Source organism: Nanorana parkeri, unplaced genomic scaffold, assembly GCF_000935625.1.
Source record: "Nanorana parkeri isolate BGI_ZX_2015 unplaced genomic scaffold, ASM93562v1 scaffold180, whole genome shotgun sequence".
Lineage (NCBI taxonomy): Eukaryota > Metazoa > Chordata > Amphibia > Anura > Dicroglossidae > Nanorana > Nanorana parkeri.
In genome coordinates, this window is record NW_017306448.1 from 3,209,164 (window position 1) to 3,234,800 (window position 25,637).

The 25,637-nt window shown below is 40.0% G+C and overlaps 1 protein-coding gene across 1 annotated transcript in view; it reads right to left on the reverse strand.

The window, feature by feature from the left end:
• Positions 1–25,637, reverse strand: part of SORCS2 (sortilin related VPS10 domain containing receptor 2) — a 513,810-nt gene that overhangs the window by 98,979 nt on the left and 389,194 nt on the right. The window contains exons 9-11 of the mRNA XM_018554989.1: positions 5,148–5,294; positions 2,652–2,754; positions 1,795–1,871 (exon numbers count right to left, since the gene is read on the reverse strand). Coding sequence (XP_018410491.1) covers positions 1,795–1,871; positions 2,652–2,754; positions 5,148–5,294 — 327 coding nt within the window. The remainder of the gene's footprint in view (positions 1–1,794; positions 1,872–2,651; positions 2,755–5,147; positions 5,295–25,637) is intronic.

Genomic DNA, 25,637 nt, shown 5'->3' on the forward strand with positions numbered 1-25,637 from the left:
CCTCTCTATTCCTCCAGTGCACATTGGAGGGACAGACAGGAAAGGGGGTGGGCACGGCTGGCTCTGGCTCAAGAGAGACAGAGCCAGCTGTCAATCCGGCAGTCGGGTGTATCCCAACAATATTGTCAGGAACCTTCCTGAATGCAGTGTGGCTCTTACTAATGTAATCCTGTGACCCAAACTTAGCATCCAGCGGGCTACTGCCATGCTGCAGACAGGAAGATTCCCGACAATATTATTGGGATACACCCCAATGCCTGATTGACAGCTGGCTCTGGCTCTCTCTAGCTGTGCCCGCCCCCTCCCCTGTCTGTCCCTCCAATGAGTGTTGAAGGAATAGAGAGATTAGGGGGGGGGATTCTTGCAGGGAGAGGTGACTGTCAGTGTCTGCAGGAGAAGCCATGAGCTGAGCGGTCAGCAGTTTGTGATCGCTTGTTTTTGAGCTATACAGCCAGCGTGTGACAGCTGCAGTGTTATTGCAGTGTTATTATTTTTTTATTATTTTTATTTTTCCTCATTTTTTTTATACTTAAACTATATTTTTATTCGTTTTGTTCGGTAATTTGTTTTAGTGTCATGTATAAAAGAAACAGATTTAAAAAAAAGGACTTTATTTCATGTGCAATGCCATGTGCCAGAATCTTAATTTTAGTGTGATTTTAAACAGGGCAAATAATAGAATCAAATTTATACTTTTTTACCTACATTATAATTTCATTTAATTACAGTCTTTTTTTTTAAATAACGCTGATCAAAATAGAAAAAAAGTGCATTTTGTTTAGTCATATTACTTTTTTTGTCTATGAAATGCATTAAAAAAATCATTTTGCAAGACAATATTACCAAAAGAAAGCCCTGTTTTGATTTACTAATGCACTCCTGTTACCCAAACTTAGCAAATAGCAAGCTACTGCCCGCTATATGCTGACAGCACAGAGCAGCGTTGCACCCAGGAAATATTGTCGGGATCCACCCCGCAGCCTGATTGACAGCTGACTCTGCATCTCTAGTGCCGGAGCCAGCTGTGCCCACCTTCTCCCCTTGCTGTCCCTCCAATGAGCGCTGGAGGAACTGAGAGAGGGGAGGGAGGAATTCCTGCAGGGAGCAGTGACTGACAGTCACCACTCTCTGCAGGGAGAAGCTGTGAGCTGAGCGATCAACAGTATGTGATCGCTCAGTTCTCAATCTATAGAGCTGACGTGTGACAGCTTCAGTTACAAACGCTGGCCCAAAGTATTGGGAGGAATATATTTCACTCTAACAAAAGTTCTCCTTTAACTATTTTTAAAGACCCTGTCAGGTCCCTAAGCAAATACAAATGTCACTTGGTATACTTGCATCTAAGGCAGGCCATGTCTTCTACCTCCCTATGAAAATAATGTATAGTGCGCGCAACACATGCACTAAATAGTCTGCTGGCTCCTGCTGCCTGCCTTTTACAAGCCAGAATAGTGAAAATCTGCACAGGTATGAATCTCAGGTATGTGCTTAAATGTATTATTTTACGAAGGAAGTTGTGAGGGGGTGTATCAGGGATGTTTTAAAATAAGCAAGTGTAGTTATCCTTAAACAGCTTTAAATGGCTGACAGGTTCACTGCATTATTTACCCATCATCTCAAAAAATCAATCCTATCTTCCCTGTTCATGTTTAATGATCCTGTTACCAAAGGCAAGAGGACTTCGGTTCAGCCTCAGCAGTGTCCAGCCTTAGCCGTAAGGTCATTATTTTCTCTAAAGACTAAAAATGGCAGAGCTTTCCAAAGTCGTACTGACTAAAATAATGAGCAACTTACCTGTCTCCATGTATTTCCACAGTCTGAAGTTATATACATCTCTTCCTTATACTCCACCAGCTGTGAACCCAAGTTACCTAAGTAGGAGAAATGATAACACTGAGTACTATTTAGGTATAATGATACTGTATCATACATCCTTAGAAGAAAATCCCCTCTCTTGGAGGGATTTTCTCTTACTTCCTGTTGTGGCTGTTAGACAGGAAGTGCAGGGAAATTTCACAGATGGGACACATATGGCAAAACAATAAGTAGACGGGCTATAACCCTCCCTTACTATGTCCAAAACTACAACTGGCTTCAGTTCTGGGGGAGAAGTTCCTGGTTACTTCACTTGTTTGGACTAGTACCAAACATAGGCAATTTCAGGTCAGTGTTTCAGAAATGACTAAAGCCAAATGGTCCGCATCAAAGATAGTTAAGGTCAGTGTTAGGATCATCTCCTTTTATCACACAACAAGTTTACTTTAAGCTCCTTGAAGAGTCCACAGTGTTGCTTATATAATACATCTGAATGTGATCAGAACAGCGATCCCCTAAGGCAGGGATAGTCAAACTCCGGCCTTCCAGCTGTGGTGCAACTACAACTCCCATGAGGCATTGTAAGACTCTGACAGCCACAGGCATGCCTCCCGGTGGCAGATGCATGATGAGATTTAGAGTTTCACCACAGCTGGAGGGCCGGAGTTTGCCCACCGCTGCCCCAAGGGATGCAGAAGTCTCACTGACTCCTGCATACGCCTGTTAGCACTCACTTAGAGTTAAAATAAAAACATTTCTAAATTAATTGTATATAAAAATAAATGTTTCAAAATGACCAATAAACATAAATGGGGGCGTGTTCTAAGAAAACCTACCAGCACCCATGATAAGGCCCGGGGCTGTGTCCTTGGTGTGGACTGTTCCAGATACATACGGATTGTCTGCCCATCGCAGATGAAGGTGAAGGTGACACTCAGGCTAATAAGATACAAGACAGAAGAGAGAATAAAAATTATATTGTAGGAAATTATCATAGAAAGAGCTGATTAAAAGAAAACGAAGTGTAACATTAATATAATTGTACAAAATAAAAGACGAAAGGTAAAGACCAATTCCAGCAGCACTACCTAATGTGCATGGTTTACTGTTACCGAAATCCAGACCACTAAGTAATTCAGTATTATTCAGCGGGGTGCTAGCAGAATACTGGGGACAATTATCCTTAACCTTTGCAGTGGGGCTACCTCCGCACTGCACCGCTCATTTTTGTCTATGTTCAAAAATAACAAAGTTATACTCACCTTATCATCCGAGCCTGTTTGCTCTTAGACCAGTCCCTTCCGCTTGTTTCCTTCTCCACTGCAGCGCTGGAATATCCATCAGTGTCCTCGCGTCTTATACACAGTGTATAGAACATGGGGATTCACTGGACCTTAGACTGCTGCAGCGGAGGGTAGCGAGACGAAAGGGACCAGGGACCAGGGAAGGGACTTTGTTATTTTTGAACCTATAGACAAAAACAAGCACTTAACCCTTGAAGTGCAGGGGTAGCCCCACTGCAAGGGTTAATAATAATTTTCCCTGGAGTTCTGCTTTAAGGTCTTAGTGGCCTAAAGGCTTAGGTAACCTTTCTGACCATGTTTGATGTTACACCCATATTTAGGGTGTAACTGAAGCATGGTCAGATCAAAACCCCCGCAACCCCCACTTCCCTGAATTGCAGGGTTCCTCTCCTGGGCTGCTGTGTACCTTGAATTTGGCATGGCTGTGCATGGCTCCGCCCACACATCCACTTCCTTAATTTACAAATGAAAGTCCACAAGTCCAGTCCCATCAGCCACCGTGGCAGAGGGACTTATAGTTCTCAATGCACAACAAGTGCACAGACGTCAATTGTAGTCCATTGACACTTCTTCCTCCTTCCTACCTAGGGTTGCCACCTTTTCTTCCAGCAAAACCCTAACACTCTAGCGACGCACAGAAATGTTTTGGGGAGAATGAGTTGCGGCTTATTCATATGTAAATAGCGTCACCCATTCATATGTATATATCACAGTCAAGACTATTTTTAGTAGGGGTCCAGTAGCCCCTATCTTAATTGTGGTTACCCCTGTCTCCCTGACATCTTGTGTCCGGGTTTCTGCTGCCATGAAACCCGGACACAGCATTCAAAACCCGAACTGTTCGGGTGAATCCTGGACAGGTGGCAACCCTATTCCTACCTCTGTATGGACATGGGTGGGAGGAAGAGTCTGCAGGAGCCAGAGCATTGCACCTGCAATCTAGTGATCGCAGATGCAATGCTTTACTGGCTCCTATGCAAGATAATTATAAATGGACATAGTTACATAGTTACATAGTTACATAGTATTTGAGGTTGAATAAAGACATTAGTCCATCAAGTCCAACCTATTAGGATCTCATTCTAGGAGTACCTGTACCCCTGTATATTACCTGTACCCCTGTATATTACGGTCCCTTAAGAAATCGTCCAAAAGTTTCTTGAACAATTCCACATTATTTGCTGAAATCACCGCCTGTGGCAGTGAGTTCCAGACCCTAACTGATCTTACTGTGAAGAACCCCCTTCGCCCCTTGTGCTGGAATTTTTTTTCCACCAATTTTAGGTATTATAAAAGAAAAAATGACATTTTTTCTTTTATAAAGACGAGTGCATTTATTTTTATTTTATTTTGCAAATTGTGGAATTTCCCTTTAAAAGTGAAAAGCTTTCTAAATGCTTGCTAAGAAACCTGGTGAAATCTGTGCTGAGAGAATTATACAGGCTAGCACAGCTGACTTCTTAAGAAATGCTGGTTACATGGCTGTCATGCCGATGCTTCAATACTAGAATATCAATGCAAATCAGTGTGTTGACTTTCCTGTCTACATGCTTGTTCTGGGTGACTGAGTCAGAAAGAATTAAGGCAGAGATAGCATTAACTCAGCATTAGTAAAGGCAACCTACATAAGGCCCCATTCACACCGCGGCAGTTCGGCTGCACGGATTTGGTCGCCTGGACCTGCCGACATGAACGATCCCATACATTGCTATTGCTATTCATGCGACCGCGTGGCTCTGCGTGATCCGTACCGCCTCCCACCCGAATTGCTCCCTGGCCCTTTTTTGCCGCGCTGATCAGCACAGTTTCCATACTGCTTTCAATGGAACCGCGCTGTTCAACACAGTTTTAGCGGTTTTGGGCCTTTTTAACGGTAACGCGCTGATCCGCAACCGCCTTGGTGTGAATGGGCTCTTATTCCCTTTCTGTTTCCTTCACATGGCTCATTAAAGTTCACTGAAGTCTATTTCCATTATAGTAAGATTATATATAGAGTAAACATCTGCATTTGGCTGCTTTCTGATTTACCGGTTTACAGTTGGTGGGCTTTCCATTCATGTCTAGGCTCGGTGGAGCCAGATAGTCCCAGTCGCGGCCCTTGTTGTATGTGATGAGTGTTGTTACTTTTCCATCAATTTTCTGATTGGCCAGAAAAACCCCTTTAATTCCTTTGACCTGAAAAATATAAAACAGAATGATTATATTCTAGAAACAAATGGGTTTTACTGTCCAGGGCGAGGTTCGAACCATCCTGAACATACACTTCCCATCTCCATCTCAGACATATTTCACAACCAAGTTCTATTGGGAGGTGAGTACACAGAGTATGATCATGGTCAGTTTTACTGGACTCTGTAAAGTGCAACAACCTTTGTGAGATGTTTTTTGGTATCCTCTCCCAACAAGACCATGGGGATACTGCTGGGAGAGTTTCCAGGCATGAAAAACTTGAAATATAATTATTTTATTTATGTGGAGATGAGCATTTATGTAACTGACTGGGATAAAAGGTTTCTTTATAGTGTCATGCACAAAGTCAGAGATTTAACTCATGTACAAAGGTTATACGCAGGGCAAGTGCTGTTCGCATGGCATTTGAGCCGCTAGACCAGGGGTTTTCTTAAGGGACCATGTGAGAAACTGGGACTGTTGTTGAGGGTCGAACCAAAAGGATGAACTTAATTCTGGGGCACCACCTGGTTGTAATGAGATCTACAGCGCCACAATGCGCGGTACCGCAATACTGTGCATTGTGGTATGGTTGAGCGTAATTATATACCTCAATTTATGTGGCAATAAGGCAGAATTAAAACAATGTTTGTACATGTATGTTTTTAATGTAATCTTTGATATTTTATGAAATTGAGGCCAGTGGACAATTCACTATTCACAGTTATTTATTGTTTCTCCAGCGGCTTTATCCACAAATTATCATACCGTGCATCAACGACTGTTCTACCAACACTTTCTATTGTTCGCCTTCAGTAAGTGCCCCTTTATATATAAATATGTAGAGCGTTTGAGTGCTGCTTGTAGAGCTGTACAAGTTAAATTATAGTCCCTGCTTCTAAACTGGAGGCTTAAGGAGGCAGGAGGGGGAGATTTAAGACAGCTTTACTTCTTCGAAGCAAAAAAAACATATGCAAAACATAGCTGAGCTGGAATGGGAAATATAGTGGTTTAAAAACCTGAACAACATATTGATGGGAGTTTATATTTCACTGTATGTTGCCATAAAACAGAGTCAGCCTCCTCTAATGGAATATAAGTATATGTCCATGTGCAGTATACTGCATCTGAGAACAAGGCTGTCATTCTATTTTAAAGCAATCAATCAAATGAAGATGGGGGAAAAGAGTCCCACTGTAAAAAATACTTGTGGGCTAATTTATAACGATTGACAAAGTTATTGCTTCTTATTTTATTTTTCTTCTGTTTTGCCCTAGTTCACCACTAGTTTGTTGTTTTTTAAGTTTATAAAAGAGGGAAATAGAAAGTGAAGAAAAATTATGCTGAAGTAAAAAAAAATTAAAGTGGAAAAAATTGTTAAAAAAACTAATTTTGTAGACAGTCCCTTCTGCATACTTACTCCACTGAAAATGCTGGATTACACCCTGTCATGTTACACATGCTTTGTGCTATACCTTTAAATATTATTTGCTTTTTCTGTCTCTGGTATTTGTCTCCACACCTCCCCATAGTCCAGGTTTTCCTCTGTGTAGATAGCTCCACCCTTCTTCATTATGTTCCAGTCTGCTTCTCATCCACATGTCCATTGCGGAGTGGATCACATTATGATCTACTGACCTATCCAATGTTCGATGTTGTAAACTTCTCAACGATCTTTAAGGTGTCATCTGGATTGAGGCACTGTCTGCCAACACTTCTGAGATTGTGAGTTATTGCTATCTGGCCACAATTCATGTATCACTTGCTCCTCCCTTTTAGATCAAAAACCCTCACAGGCAGGGCCCTCCTTACCATCTTGTATCGAATTTTATTGTAACTGTAATGTCTTCCCTATATTGTAAAGCGCTGTGCAAACTGCTGGCGCTTTATAAATCCTGTATAATAATAATAACTCTAAGTTACAGAGATCACACGTTCAATGCTTAGACTGGAGAAGTAGAACACACCTAGTTTAGGTTAGTGTATAGTATTGCAAAAATTGTTTGGTAAGATAAAGGGGGGAAATATTTATAAACAGGAAAATATATGTAAATTAGATATTTTCTGTGCAAAACAACATTTTCCACCTTTGTAAATTGGCTTTTCAAGTGGACTTATCATCAAACATATGTTTCCATCCTAGGTGCATGCATGCTAAGTATTGTGTAAGTGTAATATTTGCAAGTATTTATTTGATCACAATACACCCCCTGAAAATGCCTTCATCTGCTTTCTTATCGGGACATGAACATTTTTGTTCAGGCATCATCCCGGGTCAGCATCCACTTTCTGGACTGAGATGGTGGTTAAGAGTGTTCTGTAAACCCTGGTACTGGTGCAGTTCTTGGCTGTGTTCACAAATGTCTGACAGATCATCCCTCTCTTTGTATAACTTGCTACATAGTTACTTTATATAGTCTGACCATGGTGGGGAGAAGCGACCGAGGAAATGCTTCCTCTTACCTGCTGCAGCAGATGGATGACATCATCTCAGCCTAGGCAGAGTCACCTGACTAGAGATCGAACACCGCTTTTTAATGATAAAGTACTTACCACTTTTATGTTATGGTCTCTCTCTATATTGTACGTCAGGAATTTATTCATGCAGACCTGTAGAGTTACTCAAAGGTCAACTTTAAAGCATCATTAAAAGTCACACAGTGATGTCTGTAGTGGGCATGTGTAGAAGAGGCAGAAACCTTCCAGTAGATAAGGCAGCTCTATCCTTTATTTGCCAGTGTAGCTCTAGGCTTAGTGATTCCATTTGGGTGGGTTTCTTTTCCTGGATCCTCAATTCCATCACACAGCGGCAGCAGGAAATGAATGGTGTTTTGGTCCACTGACTGATCTTGCATAAGGTAAAATGAGGGACCATGTGGCAGTCCCACTGCATGGGAATAACAGCCCAGTTAGATCCTAGAAGGAGGGAGCACAGCCACAAACTTCTATTAGGACATCTCACCCTTGATATCTGTGATCCAATGCTCTCATGCCCATCCAAATCTGATATATTAGTTTCAGATAGCATTACATTTTAACATATAGCTGATTTTGAATGTTAAATGTGGTGGTGTATGTTTCAGTGTAAATCACCTTCCCAAACTCAAGCTGGTGTGCTTGAAAGACCATGTCACTTTGCCCATTCCCCCCAAACCAGTGATACTCTCCAGCAATCCCTTACTGCTCTCTTCTCCATCACAGCTGACATAAAAATACTAACAGGGTTATTCACAAAAGGGGGAAGAGTTTGGAGAAGGCAGGAGAAGTGAACAATCTAGGACAAAATAGCTGATTTGAAACAATTCTCCAATTCAGCTCACTTTCCAAATCAGCTATTTTGGCCTAGATTGTTCACTCCTCCTGCCTTCTCCAAACTCTTCACTTTTTTGTGAATAACCCTGTAAGTGTATCAAGTCCAGGTCTAAGGGAGTGGTGATGTCATCCACTCCCATTATGTGACAGTGCTTGGGCCTAGCATTTGGCCATTAGACCCAAGAACTGTCACATTGGAGGAAGTCACATGCTCCTGCATGCCCAGAAGCATCATTATTTTGTCTCAGCTGTAATTGAGGCAAAGGCGTCAGAGGATTGCTGGAGAGGTGAGTATTAGTGGGTCAGAGGGATGCACTCTTATCTAGTTGAGGGTGATGTCACTGGGTCTTTTGATAGGATCTTATTAAAGCTAAGGGTCCAAATGTGAAAATTAAGGAAAAAGGCCTATAAAATCCAATGCAGTCATTACATTTAAGGGTTGGTAAGTTAGTGTTTTTTAATTAGGGGTGAAGGTGCTGCAGGTTAAGCAGACTTTGCATTTTCATAGAAGGTTTGCTTTAAGCAAAAATGCCATAACGTATAGTAAACAAAAAAAACTCTGGATTTCATATTACACACACAAGCTGAATAGGTGATTTGACTCAGCGTCATCTGGAAATTTTTACATGCCGTTTGTTTTCCTGTGGTTTAAACCAGGGAGCCAGCCTAACTCTAGCTCAAACACACATATTTTAATCACTCAAAGAGGTTTTGCAGACTAATCTGTTTTTAGGTTTCCTGATGAAAAATTGGATTCTGGGTTTAAAACATCAAACTGTTTCTGTAATCTGCCCTATTCCCATGTCTCTTAACCTTACATTCTGTGTTCTGGAAGTAAGGATGCTGTGCTGAAAATCATGCGGACGTTGTAAACTGTATCGTCTCCGCGGGGTATCTTTAAGAAGAATAGTTTATACTTCCACAGATTCAACACAGAAACAAAAGGTGCAGAGTTGAAACTTTGAAATGGCTTGGTTGCTGTGAGGCAATACGGGCAGTTCTCATTAAAGTGATTGTCAGGTTTAAAATAAATTTAGATTAAAGCCCATTTTAAGGAAAAAAAAAAAACTTTTAGGTTTAACATGTTTTGTATACATTTACCCAATGCCAGCCCATATTTTATATTTTACCAAAAAGATGGGCATTTTATTGTGTTTGTGTGCACTAAAATTCTTTTTAGTATATTTTCCCCAAAAATATCGATTTGATAAATATTTGTGCCACATAAAATATTGGAACTAGCATTATTTTATTCTACAGGGTCTCTGCTTTCAGAAAATATATAATTGTTTGGGCTTTTAAGCACTTTATTGCCCAAAAAAAGGTAATTTTAACATTTTTGTAAAAAAAAAGTAAAAATTGTTTCAGTAGTTAAGCGGTTAAGGTGTCTTTATATTATAAATTACATTTTTTTCTTAAGTCCAGAAGAATAAACACTGTCAAGTTTTCTTGAAAAGGGTGCTTATGTATATTTATAGCAAATTAGACCTGGAACTCATTAAGCACTAATGGCCTTGATTGTGCACTGTCAGCATCCACATCCACTGTTCGGGGTCATCCCTGTGCAGGGCATACGGCCGCTACAGGAAGGAATCTGGAGCACAGCCACATAGTAAAACTTGTTCTACTTTCCCTGTTGCAGTTTGTGGTTTTGGCATACAGTAAAGAAGAAGAGCATGGTCTGGGATATAGTGAGAATTAATGATCACCAGCATGGAAGTTTGGCATTGTCTAAGAACTTCAGTACTTACGCTGAGGAAAAAATAATCAAATGTGATTTAAGAATTTTACTTGTAAATCTTTCTGGCAGATATTTCTAGTGATGTTACTATAACAGGAAAAATAAGCCCTTACAGGAAGGCTGTGAAACTTATTTAGGAATCATTCTCACCATATTTCATGGGGTAATGAGACATATGAGCTTGCTACTGTGGTGATATATGGGAGGTTTGTACAAAGTAGACAATTCGGCACCAGTTTACATTAATGATCAAAAAAGGGAGGCAAAACCATGTTATTTTAAATAATTATTTGTTCAGTGACCTGGTTTCATCTCTGATCAGAAATGCAAGATAAGGAAATATGAGCGTGTTATGATTTTCTGAGAAGACTTGCTTCTTAATTCTTTCTAAATGCTTATTAAATTCGAAGTAGATGCTTGCTAAACACGTATTACATTCTTAGTAGATGCTCGTTAAAGTCTCAATAAATTCTTGGTAGATGCTTGCTAAAGTTTTAATACATTCTTAGTAGATGCCCGCTAAACTCTTATTAAATTCTAAGTAGATGCTTGGTAAATGTTTATTAAATGTTTCGTAGATACTTGCTTAATGCTCACTAAATTCTTAGTAGATGCTTTTGAAATTCGGATTAATTCTAAGAAGATGCTTAATAAATGTTTATGAAATTCTTAGCAGATGCTTGCTAAATGCTTTCTAAATTTTAGTAGATGCTTTCTAAACTCTTATAAAATACTAACTCGATGCCTAATAAATGTTTATTAAATTCTAAATAGATGTTTGCTAAATGCTTACTAAATTTGTAGTGGATGCTTGCTAAATGCTTAAAAAATTCTTAATAAATGCGTGCAAAATGTTCACTAAATTCTTGGTAGATGTTTGCTAAACTCCTATTATTTCTTTGTAGATGCTTTTTGAATGCTTATTTAATCCCATATAAATGATTGCTAGGTGCTCACTAAATTCCTATAAGACACTTGGTAAACTACTTTTTAATTTCTTAATAGATGTTTTCTAAACTCTCATTAAATTCTAAGTGGATGATTGCTAAATGCTCACTAAATTCTTAGTAGATGTCTGCTAATCTCTCATTTGTTAGTAGACACTTTCTAAACTCATATTAAATTCCAAGATGTTTTCTAAATGCTAATTAAATTCTTAATAGATGCTTGGTAAATGTTTATTATATTCTAAGTAGATGCTTTCTAAATGTTCATTAAATTCTTAGGTGATGCTTGGTAAATGCTCTCTAAATACTTATTAGATGCTTGCTAAACTCCTATGAATTTCTGAGTAGATGATCACTAAATACTCTCTAAAGTTTTAGTAGATGCTCGCTAAACTCCTCTTATGTCTTAGTAGATACTTTCTAAACTCTTATTAAATTCTAAGTTGATGCTTGTTAAATGCTTACTAAATTCCTAAGAGATATTTGCTAAATGCTCTCCAAAGTCTTAGTAGATGCTTGCTAAACTCCTATTAATTTCCTAAAAGATGATTTCTATACTCTTTAAATTCTGAGCAGATGATTGCTAAATGCTCAGTAGATGCCTAATAAATGTTAATGCCAAATTAATCCATAATTAAAACATTTATTGATCCTGAAATTTACCATACATGCATTCTTTTTATTTATAGATGAAGCCAATGATGACTTTCACATGCCATTAATCAATTTACTAGCGTTCAAGTAACTGGGAAAACTGACAAGGTTTATCAGAATATGTATAATGAATGGACTGCTTTAAAATTATGTTGCACTCACATTGTTTATCATGTCATTTTGAAACATTTTCTGTTAATGTTATTCAGGGCCCTGTGATAATATATTCTTTTAAATGTGATATTTATATCTTATATTTATATAATGCCAGTGTTCAAAAAGGAGCATATATTTGGTTTTAGGTGATTAATACATGTTACATATATTATAATATTTAAATGATAGCCGACCATTCTATTATAAAAAGACTGGTTACAGACCAGGAAGACATCCATAGTTACATAGTATTTGAGGTTGAATAAAGACATAAGTTCATCAAGTCCAACCTATTGCGTGTATGAATTTATAATTAAGCTGGTGTGTGCGTGTGTATGAGTCCATATGTGATTTTGCTCTTAGCAGTACCTGTACCCCTGTATATTACGGTCTCCAAGGAAAACATCTATGTGTTTCTTGAATGATTCCACACTCGTTGCTGAAATCACTGCCTGTGGCAGTGAGTTCCAGACCTTAACCGCTCTAACTGAGAAGAACCCCTTGCGCCCCGTGTGCTGAAATTTTTTCTCCACCAATTTTAGGTGGTGGCCTCTAGTCTTTGTTATGAGATTCACTGTAAAGAGTTTGCTAATAATGTTGCCTTTACCATTGAACATTTTATACAGAAAATCATTTCCCCCCTTAATCTCCTTACTTCCAAAGAGAACATATTTAATTTTAACAGCCCTGTTTCATAGCTATGGCCCTCCAACCCCTTGATGAGTTTGGTTGCCCTCCGCTGGACTTTTTCCAGCTCAAGGACATATTTTCTGAGGACTGGTGACCAAAACTGGACCGCATACTCCAAATGAGGCCGAACCAGTGCTTTGTAAAGTGGCAATATTATAGACTTGTCCCATTAGTATCGGTATCGGTGCATCCCTTCTTATAGGGAATAGCTTAAAAGGATTAAAGGTGGCTTAACTATACGCTGAAAAATGTACCTTTTGTTTTTAATTGCTCTATAGAAGATGAAGTGCACTTCCTGACATGTGACTGTACCTTGGCACTCATTTGCCAAAAGCCTGTTAGCAACATGATTGTCTATGATGACTGCTATTTTCAAGTAATTTAGAGTTAATGATGTTGCTCCTGTGCTGCTCCCTGTTCTCCATGCTGGAGAGGAAGCTGTATCTGAGGTCCCACAGGGCAAGGAGCTCCCTGCTTCTTCTTCTGTCTGTGGCTCTTCCCACCTCTCTTGCTGCTTCTTGATCTTTCACCCCGCTCTGTCATCAAATGCACAGATTTCACATAAGAAAACAAAGACCTGCTCCTCTACCAAGAGGGCCATCCCACACAAAGACACAGCAAAGGATTAGGCATGTTTACTTGGTCCTGGTCGGCTGCATGGAGCTTACATACAATACTACTGACTAGTCATTTGTCCTCCACTTTACTTTTTTTTGAGGCACTGCTTCTACAGTATCAGTATATGCACACCATTCTGTTAAATAATCCTTGTGATCCTACCATGAAGCTCCTTGTTCAGGCACTTCCTGTTATAGTGACAACAGTTTTAGGGCTCTCCCTGTCTCCTAACTGTGCACCTGCATTATCACCCTGTCACACAGGTTTCTGATAGACATTAAAAGTAGCCATTTCAACACACATTATGCAGGCATGGTCCACTGTTCATGGCCATCATGAAGAAACCCACCATTTGTAAAGCAATTGCTGGAGTGCATGCATGTAGAGATGAAAAACCAAGTTGCAACACATTACAAAAAATGGTAAAAAAAGGTATTTTTTAAAGAAATTATAATTATTTATAATATGCAATGCTTTAGATAAGTATATGTCATTTAGTTAGGGTTTATACTGTATTTCCTTGTGGAGCCCTCTTACATTTTCACACACTGAATTAAGTACCACCAGATAACAGTGTGATAAAAGAGACATAAATATGCACCAGACAGCTAAGGAACTACAAGTCTCAACCCCTAGCAGCCAGTGACTGAGTAGAGATGCTGGGACAGCCACAGGGCTGCCAAGCCTTTTTTAAATGTCAAGGAGCTGGTGTATGCAATCAGCTAAGTGGAAAAATATAACAAACCACACAGCATCACAGCATAATTGAAACATTTATGTAACACTGCATCACTCAATTAGCGTCTACTACATACATTTATTAAATAATATACATCACCGAGCACATAAATTAGCTGTAATTTATACAGGTTAACAACTAACCTTTAAAAACATGCAAAGCCAGGGAAAAAGCCTGGCTAGGCAAATGTCTTAGACTGACTGCTACTTTTAATACATAAATTAATATGTATGTATGTATGCAAAACAAAAAATAAAATAAATAAATATATATCCATCCAAAACCTCAAAATTAAAGTACTGAAAGTGAATTTTAAAAACTCTTATGAATGAAAGGAAAAAATGTGAGATGAAAATGATTCTACATTTCAATGCCATAAAGGAGGGACTTAAACTCATAAGCGCTGCTGTTTATCCTAGCAGAAATCCAGTGAGCGGGTAACTTTCTGTGCTCTTTGCCTGTGCTTTCCTCTTTATTTCATCAGTTAGCATTGTTACCGGTGATCTGTGTGGACCAGAGAACATCCCTCCTCTGTTATGGAGAAGGAGGGGGTGTTCTGCAGTTTTGTCCAAGGGTAGGAAAACTGTTCCTTCAAACTAATACAGTCACCATGTTCATAAGTACTGATAAGCTGCAATTTATTACATTATTTAAGTTAATTTAATAATAGCTAAGTTGATTTAATTATAGTTTAGTTATGCATTGGGAATGACTGGATTAAAAGGTGTATAACATAGCTTATTTATATAAATCATATTTTTGAAGTAGCGGTTCTCATTTTTCATTTTGTTTGGGGATGGGGTATACTACAATTTTTTATATTAAACCCTAAATATGGGTGTAAAAAACAAGGTGGATAAAGCTGTTGAAAGAAAAAAAAAATCAGAAACCCAATCCTGAGCAATCCAATTTAGCTCAGAGCAAGCCTGTGCATTTAGCAGCAGGGAAGGCTTACAGAGATATGTTATGATGGCCCTTAGGTTTCTATGAGACTGCTGGAGAGGTGAAAGATGTTCTATCATGATAGCTTATGGGAGATGAGCTGGCCTTGCTTCTTGGTCAGCAGTTACGCTGGTTTGTAGTACCCTGATGGGGCAGGGTGAGGGTTAGTATTCAGGTACCGCACTCAAAGGCTGGCATGGAAGGCAATGTTCTTACCTCCTGCCTCCACAGATGGTAATAAAATGGCATCCCTGAACTGTACCTTTATTGCCCACACTGGTAGGATTAGCTCAGATTGTAGGTGGCAGGGGCAGGAATTCTTGACTATAGGAGAGGGTAGCTGGTAAATGGCAATTCATGGTATTGGGCAGCAGAACTGGTGGCACCTCTGTGTAATGGTGCCCATACACGGAAATCCCGTGATCGTACGAGAATTGTGCAGTGTATGGAAGGCGTGCGACCGTTTCTAATGTACGGTCGCACGACTTTTGTATATCGAGCATGTTGGAAAACCAGCCGAGAATCGTACGATTTTCGGCTGTTTTTTAACATGATCGAGAGATCACTGCCGAACGTGCCGGTGTGCGCATGCGCACCCTGCCCGTTCAGCATTGCAGTCATCGGAAGCCCGCCCCTCGGGGGGGGCGGGCTTGTGATGATCGCAGGTACAATCTGCCTGTCTATGATGGGCAGATCGTACGTTTTTTTAAAGTACTTTACAACCCTCGCAAGACAAAAGTCTTGCGAGGGTTGTAGAGTGTATGGGCACCTTAAGGTTGATTTATACATCATTACTGACACTGGAGATTTTAACTTTTCAAGAGAAGTTTTATTTATCAAGAAAGTTTCCAGGTGTGAACATTACCTAAGTGCAAACAGCTGAACTTGAAACTGACATGTAAAAATTGTAAGAGAAGTGAAAATAAATAAACAGTTCTATTTTAGTACACTTAGGAATTAAATAATTACAGTCTTGCTGAAGTGGAAAAATAAGGGTAACAGAAAGGCTCCTTGCTTGTTCTAGGCAATTGCTGCTCTTGGTTCCCTCCAATGCTGCATTTGAGTTAAGATTGGCTGATCCCTCTCTTCAGCAGAGGTCATTTGACTATAGACCTAGGCCTAGACATCACCTCATAATATCTATCTACTAGTTGTGTGCTTACACTGTATTCTGTATATGGGAAAGCAACCTTTCACCATATTCATATTTGCTTTTTAGCATCAGATGTTTGAACCCCTGATAGGCTTATTAGGCCCTTTTAGAAAGAAGAAGCCATACCATTGTATATAAAAAGAGCTGAATGTGAACATTTGACGCATTGGAGTTGATTTACTAAAGGCAAAGAGGCTGTTCACTTTGCAAGGGAATTTTTCCTTAGCTTAGTGAATGAGGTAAAGCTCTGCTGACTTCCATCATCCAATTAAGTGCAAGCGTATATACTGTTATTCTTTCTTGCACTTGATTTGGTATCCTTATCAAAACAAATTTTCACCACATTCACTAAGCTTAGGGAACATTTTCTTGCAAAGTGAACATGTTATTTGCCTTTAGTAAATTATCCCCACTATATCTAGTAGATACTAGCTAGTCGCATCTATCTGGACTTGTTTAGAAATGTATGCATGCTTTTAAAAAATTTGCCTTTGCCAGTGTTCCTAACAAACATTACCATTTTTTCTCAATCTTTTTTTGCAACTTGTTCTAAAAACCAGCAAATTGGTAAAGTGGGGAATTGACAGATTCATCTGCAGAACAAAGGTGTCCAACATGCTTTTATAAATAATGAAAAAGACAGAACACAACTGTCTGGCCCTTTGTTAATAGCCCTTGTAGAATCATGGCCAGTTTATGGGTCTTGATATACTTTTCGTCTATGCTTCCACTCCTCACCTTGTTGGGGGCCCCTGATAATCTCACTACCTACCATGAAATATGAGTATCCCTCTCTCTTCAGCTAATACTTACCAAGATAAAGCATGACTGCAAAGAAAACTGCATTTACCAGGACCACCCAGATGTTACATGTCTGGAAATATTAGAGTCTTGTAAAACTGTATATTTGTAAAACTAGTCATGTTTAACTTTGTGTGCTAAAAGAACTGGTCAGATATCAGAGAAAGAGAACCATAATCCTAGTTTATGAGCCTTAAAATAAAGTAGTTTATGTTTCAGGTTCACTCCAATAAGATGTGATCCAAAAGCTGTCCTCAAGTGGGTTACAGAGTTGTTAACGTTGAATAAAGACAGGTCAATCGAGTTTAACCTTTGGGTGTGTGTGTGTTACTAAGATTACCTGTACCTCTGTATATCTTGCTCACTGAGAAAAAGTATCTAGATGGGTGAATGATTCCATACTTAACGCTTGCAGTCTTTCCTCATAGTTTAGGTCCCCTAACCCCTTTATTAGCTTTGTTGCTCTTCTCTGGACTCTCTCCAGCTCAAGGACAACCTTTCTGTGGATCTGTGCCCAAAACTGAACTGCATACTCAATATGTGGCCGATCCAGCGTTTTGTGCAGAGGCAGAGTTATGGATTTTTAGTATGATTTTTCCTTTGTAATGCAACGGTATGTGCAGAGGAGTGTGACACCAATTATTGTTTCTCACTTATAACTCGATATAACACAAAGTTTAAATTATATGTAAAAAATTAGTTGTTATATTAATTTATATATGTTTACACTGAGTAAGTACTATTCACGAATTGAACATTTAGCGCTGTATATTTAGTCAAATTTCAGAATTATGGATTTGTCTTTACAGTACATTCCCTTTTTCATGCATGATAGTATCCTGCTCGCCTTATTTACTGCTGCCTGGCATGGCATGCTGTTACTAAGGCGGCTGTCCACTAGGACTCCTAGGCTTCCCTTTGTAACTCTGTCTGAAGTTTGCTGCGGAGAACAGGGCAGTAATACAGGGCGTTCAGCAGTGACTGAGCCCTGGAGGTCACAGGGTCCCAGCATGGCTCTTTCACTCTCTGTTCATTTTTCGTACACGAAAAAGCTGCAGTGTATTTTCTTCCACTAGCTGCAGGCATTCTTCATTTAATAGGTTGATTCACTAACCCAAAACACAAATTACTTTTCTAACAGCCAGGCAACTAGCATTGTAAGCAGGGGGTTAGTAAAAGTAGACACCTAGTTGTTTTTTTGTAGCTAATTTGGAAGCAGTAGGGTAGATGAAGACTGCTGTCTGTGTCCCCATTGGAGAGACTTTCCCTGACTTCATGTCCTGGTGACCACCTGTCATTAGTTAACAAATCTTACCATTAGTGATGCAGGCTGCAGTAAAATCCAACACCAGGACAGGAAGCATAAGGAAAACACGACACACACACACAAAAAAAGACAGTTACATAGTATTTGAGGTTGATTAAAAACAGAGGTCCATCGAGTTCAACCTTTATAAGTATGTGTGTGTGTAGTGCATGCATATGTGTATACGATTCCCTTTGTGGTCTTAGTTTTTAAGAGTGCCTGTACCCCTGTATGTTACGGTCTCTGAGGACGGTATCTAATTGTTTTTTGAATGATTCAATACTCTCTGCTGATAGCACTGCTTGTGGCAGAGAGTTCCCAAATGTAACCAGTGTATAACCCTACTAGAAAAATTGTTTTGCCTAGAGTTAAGGGTTTTTAAAAATAAAAATTAAAAAATAACTCATTCCATTACCTACACATTCAGAACCTTAGTTGATAATGTCTGATTTTTTTGTCATTAATGCATACTAATGTCACACGAGAATTTCAGCAATGTGTTATTGGGAAGATGTCGCTCTGAGAACATCTACCTGTCCTCAGTCCTAGAGAGGTCCATGGCCATTGTCTCCATGTTTAAGTGGCACACCAAGGATATCTTTCTAGGAACACTTTGCACAAAATGCCTGCCTGAGCGTTACATGTGGTGCTCCAATCAGGGGCAGATTAGTCCAAGTGCAGCAATCCTTTGAATACCATTAGATATGAAATGAGCATCTTCAGATCCAGCCGGAGATGGCCATCCTCTACCTACAGCCCCTTCACACAGCAAATGCAACCCATTTCTTCATTCCTTTTCAGTTTACTTTTGCAATTTCAATAATTATTATTTGACTGTAGTGAATTTTGTCTATGTATGTACATTCTACAGACATTTACTGCAGATTTGTCACAGATTTGCTGCAGAATGCCTGAATAGTTACTCGATAACTTTATTTGGCCAGTCTTCATAAACACAGTTTTCAGAGGTTTCCTTTTTTAGCAGGATACTCACATAACCATAAACTATCTCTTACACATTTTAATAAATTATATTCTGTCCTCAGCACAGGTGGTCCCCCTCCCCACTTTTCTTAAACAAATATTTTACATCTAAAGTGGGTTTTGAAATACAAATCTGTAACAATGACTGTGAAAATTCTCAGCGGTGAGCGCAGCTTGGCTGCTGGTTCATAGTTCTCTAAATTGTGAAAGGAGCAGAGTAATTAGAGCGATTAGAGTAATTAAGTGTAATTCATGAAATGCTGGTGAACTGGAGCTGGGCTCATTACTATGTCCGGCGCTCTATTATCCACCCTGTTCGTCTGACACGAGTTCTACATTCGGCCAGTCATTTCACCAGCATCCAAGATAATGAAAGACCTTTAATATTGGTAATGTAATTGCAACAGATTTTTTATCAGTTTATATGGAATTATAATCAAATTTATTTTTAAAGGGAACACTTCCGATAATCCGAGGGGGAGTTACATAAAATGTAAATGTATTCAAGATTGAGTCTTCTCCCCCACCATGACCGGAGCTGCATTTATTGGCTAGCATAGGCTACTCACACTTCAAACGGAACTCCAGACAAAATTATTTTTTACAGTGGGGATTTGTCAGAACTAGGGACAGCGCGATTCTGTCTGGGTATGAAGTCCGCAAAATATGCAACAAACAAGTCTATAGGAGGGTGAATCTTGATATTTAATTCTGTCTATTTGTAGGCCAAAAAAGGAAGCTACAAACGGTATAAGAAGTCATTGCGATGCAGGACATGTAGCAATGCCAAAGTTAGGCAAGAAATAAACAGTATCTCTGCCTACACAGAACTGTTAGGTCTTCCTTACAGCCTAACCATACAATGACAATATGGCTGCTGTGTAGACATGTGCGATTCGTTTAGTTCCGAATCGAAATTCGGACGAATTTTCGGAAATTCGGACATTCGGATGTATCCGAATTCCGAATTACAGACATAACGAATGCAAACGAATGCGAATTTCCATTTACGAAATTCGGTAGCGGTAGTTCGAACGTTCGTTTCGTTTTCGGTTCTTATTCGTTTCCTATTTGTTTCGTCCGTTGGAGCAAAGTGACATTAGACAAGGAGAAAAAAATGTTTTCCCCCTCAAATGTCACTTTGCTGCAAACGAACGAACGAAACGAATGAGAACAGAAAACGAGACAAACGTTTGAACTACCGAATCCGAATTCCGAATCCAAATTGACTTTCACACCCGAATCCCGAAAAACAAAATATCACAAATCCGAATTTAAAACGAAACGAAACGAAACTAAACAAATTTTTTGGCAGTGCACATGTCTACTGCTGTGAGCCCACCTTGTTATATTAAGGAGGTTGGCTGATACATTCCTTATAATTATTGGCTTTTGTGACTCATCTAACCAAAGACTATGCACTGCATTGCAGGTTGTTACTTACTTCTGGCAACAAACCTGCAAAGTTTTCTCACACAAGTTTGCAATTTGCAAACTTTGTGAGTCTATGGTGGTGACAGAACAGGACCTAATTCCTAGTCAGAACCATTGTAGGATCTAACCTTGTCTAGTCTTCCAATCGTGGAGACTTCTACTTACTTCCTGCCTATCTTACACAAAGAGACAGAGATGGCAACAAAAAAAATTGACAGGAACAAAAATGTCTTACTTACGTTCTCTCCTGTGTGACACCAGTCAGTGGAACAGGAAGTGAGGTGGAGCTCTCCCCTGTGCGAGTAAAGGCAACAATACCAAATAGACAGATGTTCTTACCCTTCACCACTCCATCCACAACAAAACAAAAGAAAAAGGATAAAAGGTTCTGGCTGGAGTTACACTTAAACAAATATACAGTATGAATCACATGACTTTTTAGGAAAGCGATCCACACTCAGGCTTAGAGATGATAGGTCACCAGCACTTCGACAGTGTTGCTTTCCATAAATTTGTTGGTGAAGAAAAGTCACATCAGTCAAATAAAGCCAAAGTTCCCATCATCAAGGTGACATAGTACCAAACTTCATCAAGTCGCTATGCCACCTTACTGAAGGGACCCTGTGAAGCTTTTTTTTTTTCTTGATGTGACGCTTCACTAATAAAAGAGTGGAAAGGAATACGGTGGGAGTGTTGGTGATTTCTAGTCTCTAAGCTTTGCATTGCATGGTGCCAACCACTGCTGTCCCTCTGAGCAACCTCTTGTGACACTGTTCGAATTCCGCGAGGAGTACAGCCCAGATCTGTACTTTTTGATGCCTCACTACAGGCCTTTGCCAAAAAAAATTATTTGGGATTTTTTTTTAGCTTTTCCATCTGAAACTGATCTTTTTATATAGTTTTGCTATTTTATGATAATTTTGCTGTTCTATGATAATTGAACAATTGGTCACACTACATTTTCTGTATAGGGAACCATCATTTCAAAAATTTCAGTAAGATTTAAGTCATTAAAGCCCATACAGTTCCCTTTATGACTGATGTAGGTCAGAGCTAAACGGGGAGTTTAGAAAGTACGGTTTTGAATAGTTATAGGGGAGGGGAAGTGCTGAACAGCATAGGATATATAGCTTCACCGTGAAGGGCTATACATGATAGTTAGATAGTTATAGGATTTACCTGGAATGTTTGTACTAATTCGAAATATACAGTGGCTAACATTACTTTCATTTGGGTTGTTTTTTCAAGACAGGTGGGTTCCTGACAGTGCCATTTCTCATCGACGAAGATCTTGCTCTCCCCAAAAGTTAAGGAGCAGAGTATATGGAATGGGAACAGTTATTGTGTATACCCATTCAGGCTAGACTATGGGCAACCAGTAGTTGGTATGGTTGTATTGGGTCATGGTAAGCTGTGTTTTTGGCACTTATCAGGGACCTAGATGGCCAATTATCTTTGCAGTTAGCTGCATACAGTATATGAATATATATTAATGCACTACAGCGTAGGTTCTGTTATTGTTTGAAATATTGTACTCTGCAGTGTCTATTCAATTCCAATAAATGCTATATAAAATGGTTTATTATGTAAAGTGTTGTTTGTAGAGTCTTTATTTTAGGGGGGCAGTGAGGTAACCTGTCCTTGCACTCAGTTAAGTAAATGGTAAATGCCCCAAAATTCACATATCCTGCATCTCTGAGTGTTTTTGGCACATGTGCCCTTTGTAAATATTTAGTCTGAATAGACTGCATGTTTAAAATGAGCATAGATGTGCATTATAAAATGCAAAAGGCACACGTTACAATATACACAGAGGTGTGAAAGGGCCCTGATTGAGGAAATCAGACACAAGTTTATCTAAAATGGCGGTGTAAAACTTGAGCCCCGTGCTGCATTATATCACATAGGGGGTTAACATATTTGGGCAATATAAGTCTATTTACTTTCTCACAGTGGAAATGAGATTTAATTACTGTTGATTTTCCACATTCTGCTATTCAGTAATGTGTCTGGAGTTGGCCTAAGCTGGAAAGAATGCTTATTTTACAGATAATTTACAACACTGTTCCAAAAACCGCATTGGTCAACACCATCAGTCTCTTTCAACACACGCCCCGCGAACAGTGCTGCTTACACAAGAGGAATGGCGCTTCACGTTAGAGTACACTCTTATGTATGCATGTGGCTAAGCGTTAATCTATCTTAGATTACAGCAAATTAGTTGTGACCTGTTGTTTATGCAGTTCTGTACTGTACAGACAAGGTAATTCTGTATCCTTGATAGCCAAGCAATGAAAACGAGGCATGACATTCTTTGCATAACCTTCACTTATCCTATAACTTTGTTTAAAATGTATATACAGCCAAACAAAACATATTTTTTTTGTTTATCTCCAGTTTTGGATAGCGTAAGGAAGGATTTACACCCCTTGCAGTTTACTTTTTGCTGAGAAAAAGAAGTTCATGCACCACATTTTATCTAGTAGCCATTGTTGCATGTCCAAGTATGTAAAGTACTGTGCAATTTGCGAATGCGATATACATTAGATACTAGGGATGCACCGATACTAGTATTGGTGCCGATACCGAGTATTTGGGCGAGTACTCGCCCAATTGCTCAGATACCTTCCTCGATATCAGAACTTCCGGTCAGAGGGAGATTTCCTTTGACCGGCAGTGCTGTAGGGGAACATGGAGCCAGCTTCCTGTGCGATCAGAACACTGGGTGAGCGAGTAATGACCCGCCTCCCAGCTTCCTGATTGGCCGTGAAGCCTGCTTCCTGGCCACTCAGCATTGAGCCGGCCGAACAACCGGCTCCTTGCTGATTGGCCGGAAAGTCGTCTTCCAGCCAATCAGCATGTAACCGGCTTCCCAGCCAATCAGGAAGCTGGGAGGCGGGTTTTTTCTCCCAGCTGATTGGCCGGGAAGCCGTTTTGATGCCGATTGCCTAGGAAGCTGGTTTCCTGTCCAAGATCAATCAAGCAGATTAGACAACATGGACAACTTCTCGTGCAATCAGACTGCTCAGGAAGCTGGCTCCATGGCAGCAGAAGCACTGGTATCGATACTCAGTATCAAGGAGTACCGAAAAAAAAGTATCGGTACTCGATACCACAAACCCGGTATCAGTGCATCCCTAGTAGATACCTGTAACAAATGAAGATATATCTCAAACTACCAGAAAAGGCTTACTTACCCATTCACGCCTCTATGGTAAGCACGACAAAACACTCAAGACAAGGAATCCCATCCTTTCATATGGCCACTGTTCACACCTAAGCATTTTGTTGCAAGCAGAAAAATGCCTGTATCTAGAAAAAGTACATGCGCTACTTTTTGTGTCTGATTATAGTGCTTTTTGGTCCCATAGACTTCAATGGGAAACTTTATATGACAAGCGCTCAGATGTGAACAGGGGCTATAGAAATGAATGGGATTCCTTGTCAAATTGCACTTGAGCGACAAAATGTCTAGGTGTGAACGGAGCTTATGGTATTGTTTTACTATGTCTGACACATGATTTAAGTGCACATCAAACAAAAGTCAACAGGTTCCCATTTACTTCTATGGTGCCATGGGGATGACAGTTCCAAGGCTGCACTGGACCTGGTTTTCGTTGTGTTGCTTTGGACACAGCAGGTCCTATTGGAAAGCATTTGCCTTTGAGGCAAAGAAAGTGAACCTTTTTCTGAGTTTTGCATTTAAAGCCAAAGTCTGGACCAAAATGTTCTCAAAGTAGATCTATGAGGTGAGTGAATTCCACTCATCCTCATAGTTAGAGCCGTCCTGTGACAAAGAAGCTGTCACATGTCGGCTCAATCGATCGGGAAGTGAACAGAAACATGCATCGATCTGCTCACTTCCTGACCGTCTCCCTGCAGTGAGCGGACTGTCAGTCACCACTCCCCGCAGGGATTCCCCCCTCCCCTCTCCAATCCTCCAGCGCTGAGTGGAGGAACGAACGAGGGAGGGGGCGGGCACAGTTGGCTCTGCCTCTAGAAAGGCAGAGCCAGCTGTCACTCACGCAGCTGGGTGGCTCTCAACAGTAATGTCGGGATCCGTCCCGGCTGCGGCGGGCTCAGTATACCGCGAGCTGTAGCTCGCTATATACTGAGCTTTGGGTTATGGGAGGACACTAGTATATGTACTCCCGTGACCGTAAGGAGAACTATGGGTAAAAACACTTACCCCATAGTTCTCTTTTACGCCTTGCAGTGGAGCTACCATCACACTGCAAGGGTTAAGTGCTCGTTTCTGTCTAGGTTCTAAAAAAAAGTTCTATTTACCTGAATTGTGGAGCCAGCTGGCTACTAATCCAGTCACTGGAGCCTGTCTCCTCCATTTGAGCGATGGTATGTCCCTCAGCATCTTCATGTCCTAGACACTGTGTATAGAAGGTGGTGACTCAAGGATCCTTAGGCCGCTCCAGCGGAGGGGGAGGGAGGCTCCAGAGGAACCGCGGTCTAAGAACAAGCCAACTCTGAGGTTTGGGTGAGTATAACTTTTTTTAGCACCTAGGCCAAAATGAGCACTTAACCCTTAATATGCGAGAGTAGCCCCACTGCAAGGGTAAAGAACATTTTTGCCTGGCGTTCGGCTTTAAATGCAGTGCTGAATTTGCATGCAAAATGCAGCGCTTAACAAAAAAGCCTGTTTACACAAAGTATGTCATTATCTAGCCTATAGTAAACACATTTCAGTCTGATTGACTGTCATAAATGATGCTGTGCTTTTTCTCTCTTCCATTATTTTTGTAAATCAACAGCCAGAACTTTTATCAGTCTTATACCAGAGCATTATATTGCTCTGTACATTAGCCATAGTGTTCAATTATACCCTCTGATGCATACCACGTGCCCATATGGCCGGAT